The following is a 7,718-nucleotide window of genomic DNA, read 5'->3' on the forward strand; positions in this document are numbered from 1 at the left end:
CTCAAGTCAAGAAGTGTAGTGCAAGTAAATGTATCCATTTCTACGTTGATGTAAACCTTGGAATCCCCTTTCCCTTCAAGGATCAAAGAAATTACCGTGACATGGCAGGGGGAAATTGTAGCTGACAACCTCCAATCAACATTCTCTCCCACCGGTGAGTGTACAAAATTAGCAGTCAATGCATTCACCTTTTGCTCACTGCAAACACTCTGCAAAAAAGGACAAACATCAGATAATATAGATATATAAATATATGTATATCCAATCTAGTAACACATACCGATTTGAATTTGTTAAATAAACAAACATAACTTTTTGAAGAGAAAAAAAGATGCACATTACAATATGAATTAAAAAAAAAAAACTAGTTGAAACATGCTAGCTACCAGAAATAAAAACAAAAAACAGGTTGATATGATTATAAGATACTCTCAGGTATTCATCTTAGTTGGATATCTTTAGTTATCATTAACTAAGGAATTGTGAGAAAGAAACAGCTCAAAAACGAGGTACTCGATTAAACCTGAGCAAGTGAACCTTCAGGGGCAGAGACACCATAGAATCTTAAAGTTACATCGCAATGGGTGTTCCGATGTTTAAATTTTGTTGACACATGGAGCTGTTCAAATCGACCACAAACAATCTCCGTCTGGTTTATATTGATGATCCTCGCAGCAGCTCGACTAATAGATACAGTTACAAAAAACCGGATCATGTTCTGCATGTCCTTCCCTGAATGTGACATCAAGTCCTCATTTGGCTGGTAAGTGAGTAATTTATTGATTGCTCGCCATTCTTCTTTACTCAACCTTTCCTCCGTTAACTGTGATCCATCAAAAGCATCCCCGTCAGATGCATCTTCAGATTGTGTTCTCCTGAGATTAAGTTGAATAGAATTTGCAAAATGAAGTTAATGTTAAGGGGAATTTTGGGGGTAAAAATCATAGAACTCAGTGACAAAGCAATCCTTTTACATTTCTACCTACCATCCCAATGTAAACCAACTTTTCTTATGAAGCCTTCTCTGTTCGGCTGCTTCCTTAGACTTTACAGATTCAAGCTTCGCATGTGCAAGTAACCTGATTGACCCAAGTAGAAATGGAAATGTTGAACATTAGATAAAGATAAAAATTGTTATAACATGTACATTAATATCCTTGATCACTTTTAATAACAGATTCACATATACAAAACCTGGAGCAACCTATTCAACAACTGAATAAAATTTTAATATATAAAAGGAACAAACATAGATCATGGTAATCCAATAATGTCTAATCCTGATGAGTATTTGAACATAAAGACGGATTATGACAAAGGGCCAGACCAAGAGAAAACATTCATAATAGTGTATCTCTCTCTTTTATGGCAAATTCTGTCACTTGACGGGCCATATCTGTCCCATATCTGAATTTATTTATTTTAACATCTTTCTTTGCATATCTGAAGGCATCTAACACATGTCCACCCACGTCAAATACATGTCCATATAACATTAGGACAATGTAATGGTACAGAATGGGTGGAGCTATGGCCATGCTTCATAGTGAAAAACAAGACTGCTGGTTCACCGATGACTAATTTCAAAAAATTACTCAGACAAAAATCTTCCCACTTTCAAAGAGATATTGATGCATAAGTAAAACTACATGGCAATAACATTTGTGTAACAAGCACAACTTCAGTTGGAGCTTTTACTATGTTTTCTCATAGATAGTGGTCGTGACCACTTACACCATACACCAAATAGAAATAGACGATAAAGGACCTTGAAAACTAATTTACCTAAAAAAGCACTGACAACTTAGTGCAATAATTGCCTAAGCCATCATGATCATGATGGCTCACAGCAAGCTACTCTATCTATTTGCCACTAAAGCCTAAATGACTTTTTTGTAGAAATTACTTGAACAATATCTAAACTAAACAAAGAACATGGTTTTTCCAGAACTAGTTGAATATTGGGATGTCCAGCATGCATATATTTGTCCCAGCAAATCAATGACCAAGTTTGACTTCATTTCAGAGAAGGGGAGCGGAGAGTTAAGGCAAAGCTAAATCTTGTTACCTCCATAGAAGAATTACTTTTGAATCGAGAGCTTTCTCAACCTCCCTAATTTCTATGTTGACAACACGTGATGACTGCTGTAGCATACTGGCATACAAGTGAATGTAACGTCGACGAAGCTGGCACATATGCCGAATTTGATCCCACGAGAACCGATAGCTGAAATTGTTATGCAGTTTAAGGGGGGGCAACATTTAATCACAAAGCAGACAGCAAAGAGATGTAAGTGACTTTGAAATTTGTTTAATTTAAGTGTTCAGATTAGAAAACAAGAGGTACTCTTATGAGTAATTATCAAATTAAAATATGTACAAAAAGAGCAATGTATGTACCACATTTTCCTTTGATGCAATGCCGCCATAGCAGCATACCGCCACCACAAAACATAAGACTCCTTCGAAACTGGCACCACAGGTCTTAAATGGGAAATTTCAACATATGCCCTATATCTTGAAAAGACTTCTAAAAGTTTTATCCAATCATGATATTGTGCCTGTTAAAGGGCGAAACAGATCAATTTCAAGACTTGAATAGAAGAAGCATTTCGCTTTCTCTTTCTCTTTCTCTTTCTCTTTCTCATTCCGATTATTTCTTAGTAGGCAATGTAAAGAAGACTGAATTTAAATCTGTCTTATTTCATAGGAAAATTAAAATGGAGAAATTAAAAATATACATGGAAAAGAAAAAGTATAGGAACCTCCGTGATAGTTAAGGCGACATCACTTAAGACAAGAGAAGCCTTCTCAAAAGGAATATCTGGGTTTTTTCTTTCTTGATTTCCAAGTCGATGATACTTAAGTACTCCATTGATTGGTGACACCAAGTAATTGCGATTCATAGCCCACATAGACACCACTTCATTGTCAGCAGCAGGTTCGTTTATACCATCTTCAAATACCTGGATAAACAAAATTTTATAAAGAATAAGGGTCATTTAAAATTTAGTTTAATGTTTCAGTTAACCTTACCACACTACTACAATAAAAATTATGGAACTAAGAAAGTAAATGAGATAATGATTCCACATATGAGCCAAACCTCAATCCATTCTTTGGGACTAAGATCTTCCCATTTCTTATCTATCTTCCAGGGCAAGTTATCTGAATCATGATACATAGCAAGCCTCTCCAATTGCAAAGACTAAACACAAACTTCAAAAGCATTAGCACAATAATTTTTTCTTGTCATTCATAAACAAAGGCAACAATAGCAATCATGACAAACAATTTGCAAATACTAAACCTGAAAGGAAAAGTAGGAGAAATCTAACATTCAAGAGGAGAATGGGCCCACCATATTTTTTTCATTTAAATTGGACAAGCATTTGTTAAAATTGTTCTTCATTCTTCAGTTTTGGCATGAATATAAACTTGTTTAGATTATGCCAGCCACTTTCACATCCTAGTTTGACACTTTGTCCTCTTCAGATATGGAATTATAACCAAATTATAGATCATGCTTCTGAATTGAGTAGCAAGAATTCAATGCAAAGATAATCTTTGTCTAACCCATAATCTACTAATGAAATTCAGTTGCAATGATGGATAATAACAGTCTATACAATTCAAGAAGCCTCATACCAGCATTGATGGAAGCTATACACTATGCCATTGAGTAATCATAAAATTACATTTAACCTCACAAATTCAAGGAGCCCATTTCATGGATTAGTTATTCATATATTCATTCCAAGCCCTCAGAATCTAAAGTAAAGCACTAAGCAAACATACAACAAATAGTTGAAACATCAGAACAGGAACTTTTTACCATTATGACCTAAAAGAAGATTCCCATTTATCAAACTGGAATTTTGTTTATTCAAAGTTCAAACACAAGATTCATCTTTTCTTGAGAAATTCCCTCGGTAAATTATTAGCTTTAAAACAAGGAAAAACAATGCTAACAAACAGAATAATTACACATCACCATTCCTCAAGACTGTGAAGTGTCCTGATGCAACAGTCTATTTTGATTCAATACCCTCTATTTCAAGAAACAACCATAGCTTATAACTATTAATGTGTTTCTGAAATTACTAATACTAGACTCAACTGTTTTAAAGGACGGTAGCATGAGTTTGTATTGCATGGGAAAAAAGAGCGGACCTTACGCAACTTATCTAGAGCACCACTGGTATCAAAGGTCTCATTTCCTTGCTCATCCATAGTAACAGCAGCAAGCTTAGCCAGGGTAACACCGAAAGAAAATGGATGACCAGGATTACTACAAGATTATAGTCCATTAATATCAAAGCAAACTGGTCAGTAAAGGACGACAAAGAAAAATATGTAACTAATCCAGAGATTGGAAGGTAAACCTATTTTAGTGTACAAAGCTTAAGAAAAATCACAAATCCGAAACCAGTTATAGAAAACATTAAAAATAGCACACGACCACCACCTGAAGCAATCCTCATATCTGATATGTACATTGCTGATAGTTATCTTCAGATTTCCAATAATTGTAGCAATTAGAGAACCAAGCCACGAATTTCCAGGAGGTGGCTGCACATAAACTCAAACAAGAGGGGGGAAGAAAAGAGCTAGCAATGAGTCACTATAATTTATAAAAAGAACCATATTTTCTTACATGAGCTTTAATGCACGAACCACAAAGAATTATTGACTTAATAGAACTAGCACAAAATGCGTAAAGATATACAAGTAAAACAGTTAACGTATGAAGAGCCATTCATCGACATTTTACGAGGAGGAATATAAAAGTGTATTAGCATAAGTGAAATAGATAGTAGCCTGATAAAAAATTGAATAGAGGTACCTTATTTAATCATAAAAACAAAAGAAAGCAGTATTCTTAGAAAGTAAAATGTGCCTAGCATCCAAAGACATACACTTTCCAGCTTTGACCCAGATATCGCTTCAAGAGTTGCTGCTTCTGCCTCCTGTAGGCAATAAAAAATTTTAAAATAATTATGTCCAAATGCATGACTATAGAACAAAATTTCAAAGTTCCAGAATTGTTCAACTCTTTTTTATTTCTAAAATTCAAAATTTTAAAAATGTTCTATATTAAATCTTATTTTTAAAACAAAAGGAATAACAATTGTTCAACTCAACAATACAGAAAAGTTCATAATGGAACATACAATATTCTCAAACCTATTGCCTGCAAAGTTGATATTAAGAAATATTATATGCACTATATATCTGAGCTCCAATAAGAGATCTTTATACAACAATGTAGAATTGTAGATATTAAACAAGGGAAAACATTCGCAAAGGACTCTGCCTAAGAACAGAAAAATAACCACTAGTCCTCTCCAAAAAGGTCACTACCATTAATTAATAAGTATGAGAAAATCTAGAATAGATGTGAAGAGGGTCAGAAACGGAGGAGAAGAAGAAGAAGCCTCTAATATCCAAGTGTCAACAAAATATTAAAAACCTTAGGCATTAGAACATCAGTAGATTAAGGATTCTTGTTAATAGTCACGAGCTTGACATGGGAAAAATGTTACTTCCTTATTGGTAAACTTTGGAACAAGATTATACTTGTATGAAACACAATGATATCAAGTACACGATGCTATAAGCAATAAAGGTGTTTGAACAAGATTATACTTGAAACACAATGATATAGTAAAATGTCATAAGCAATATAAGTGAGTTTTTATTTAAAAAAGAAATTACCTCAATTTGCTGAATTTTAGCTACAAAAAGTTTTTCCCTGTCCTCCTCCTGTACAATTGAAATAAGATTTCAAATCAAAATAAGAAAAAGATACGGCTTTGGTAATAGGAAACTTGGGAAGAAATTCACTCCACCAAATAAAATATCATCTTACTTTAAGATTCCGGCCATCAGGAGTTGGGTGAGCAAGAACAAATACACGATCAATGAGAACAATTACAGGTTCATTACCCAAGCTTTTCCATGGAACCTACAATATAAAATTTCAAGAACAATAATAAAACAAAAATAACTAGAAGTTAGAACATAAAAGTTATGTGCCAAAACATATTTAGAAACTACAATTTAAGGAACAAAAAAAGCGGGATTTATTTCCATGGAAAAAGTTAAAGAAGATAAACCTAACAGAAAATAAAGCAAACACTAACGATGAAAATAGCTACCTTCAGAGTTATAGTGCCCACAAAACCAGCTTTGACAGCAACAGGAAGATTTAAAGAGTTCAGGGCCTCTGCCTTCAATTTTAAATCTTTGAGGACAACGTCACCTGTAAGAAGGAAGAAATTTTCTAAAACAAAGCCATCATGTTTCACTTGCCAAATTCCTTCCATAAGAAACCATAATCATAGCTCAAACAGATGGAGAAAACGATAAGAAAAGTAAGCAAGAACAAACGGTATTTGTGAAGAAACCTTGCCAAACACTGATCCTTAATGTCTCTGATGAGAGATCATTAACATACTCTCCCAAGTATCTTCGAAGCAAATGCAGAACCTACAAATAAAGAACAATATGCACAAATTCAGAAACACTGAAAAAAGCTACAAACACATTATACTATAACAAAGTGCTGAATGTTGAAAAGCACAACTATAAGTAATAACATGAAAAAATAAAAATGTAAGCCCACAGGTGCGAATGTTACAACCAAAACTCATGAATACGGGTAACAAATGGAAATCAAACAGCAACATATCAATGAAAAACTTGTAAAAGCTTATGCCTGATTTATTGCTTCGTCACTCTTCTCTTATCATCTACACGGCTCTTATGTACTATATGATGATCACCTCGCAACTCATTTCCTAATCTACTTTACAATGGTTGCAAATTATTTAATTAAAAAGCGACCTTAGATTAGGTTCCTCCAATCTCAATTGTTAAAATATAATTATGAAAGTATAACAATTTAATTGTAAAAATAAAAGGTAAAATCAAAATTTTATAAGCTTTCAAGTTCCAATGACATTCTCGAGCTATTTATATTCAGTAAGGTACAAGCACTCACGTTAAAAATGAAAAAAAAAATGAAAAAGGAAATAAGCCTACCTGAGCTTCAAACATGACGATGAATCTCAATGCGGTTCGTCTCCAGCTCAAAACAGGAAGCGAACCTGATTATGGTGTTAGAGTTGTGCAAATTGAGAGTGATCGATGTCCAATGAGAGGCATCTCAGACAATTGATTTTGAAATCGGATGTAATCAGGGTTTTCGTTAAGAGGCGAAACCATTGGTTGATCGATTACACTATACACCAAGAGAAGCGGACGGTTTGTTGTAAGGAAGGAAGGGAAAATAAACGGAAAAAAAAAATTGAGAATAAAACTAGGAGCGTAAAATATAACTGCTCTGTTCTGCCGCCATTAACATTACATTACATGTCCCGGTCTTTTGCAAATTAAATGGCCTGCTTTAAATTGTATTTTCTTTTTTTATCAACTCTCAAAACCGTAGCTTTTGCATATATATATATATATTGGTGAACTCAACGTCAATTCTGTATTAAAATTTAAACATTTAATAAATAATATTTTTGTCTTTTCAAATCCTTATATAAAATTTATAATAAAAAAACACAATTTAAATTCAAAATAAATATATAAAAATAATGTATTTTCAACTTAAAACATCAAACACATCTTATTTGTATGTAGTTTTTTACATGTATTAAATTTCGTGAAGTTGGTTTTTTGGGTGATGAGTGGAACGCTTCCTACAG

At 33.6% G+C, this 7,718-nt stretch overlaps 1 protein-coding gene across 6 annotated transcripts in view; it reads right to left on the reverse strand.

Moving 5' to 3' along the window:
• The window catches only part of LOC107910550 (uncharacterized), a 51,453-nt gene extending 44,053 nt beyond the window's left edge, over positions 1-7,400 (reverse strand). For 4 of the 6 annotated variants that reach the window (XM_016838421.2, XM_041088230.1, XM_041088231.1 and 1 more), the window contains exons 1-15: positions 7,048-7,388; positions 6,411-6,492; positions 6,162-6,265; positions 5,873-5,968; positions 5,719-5,766; positions 4,920-4,970; positions 4,469-4,572; positions 4,174-4,291; positions 3,107-3,208; positions 2,766-2,966; positions 2,401-2,561; positions 2,069-2,227; positions 987-1,079; positions 524-875; positions 96-209 (exon numbers count right to left, since the gene is read on the reverse strand). In XM_016838421.2, the coding sequence (XP_016693910.2) occupies positions 96-209; positions 524-875; positions 987-1,079; positions 2,069-2,227; positions 2,401-2,561; positions 2,766-2,966; positions 3,107-3,208; positions 4,174-4,291; positions 4,469-4,572; positions 4,920-4,970; positions 5,719-5,766; positions 5,873-5,968; positions 6,162-6,265; positions 6,411-6,492; positions 7,048-7,062 (1,800 nt within the window). In that variant the 5' untranslated portion in view covers positions 7,063-7,388. Of the gene's footprint in view, positions 1-95; positions 210-523; positions 876-986; positions 1,080-2,068; positions 2,228-2,400; positions 2,562-2,765; positions 2,967-3,106; positions 3,209-4,173; positions 4,292-4,468; positions 4,573-4,919; positions 4,971-5,718; positions 5,767-5,872; positions 5,969-6,161; positions 6,266-6,410; positions 6,493-7,047 lie in introns of all 6 variants that reach the window. The other 2 variants (XM_041088232.1, XM_041088233.1) reach the window with 2 other exon arrangements.
• Positions 7,401-7,718: the final 318 nt, after the last annotated feature.

This window comes from Gossypium hirsutum, chromosome D02, assembly GCF_007990345.1.
Source record: "Gossypium hirsutum isolate 1008001.06 chromosome D02, Gossypium_hirsutum_v2.1, whole genome shotgun sequence".
Lineage (NCBI taxonomy): Eukaryota > Viridiplantae > Streptophyta > Magnoliopsida > Malvales > Malvaceae > Gossypium > Gossypium hirsutum.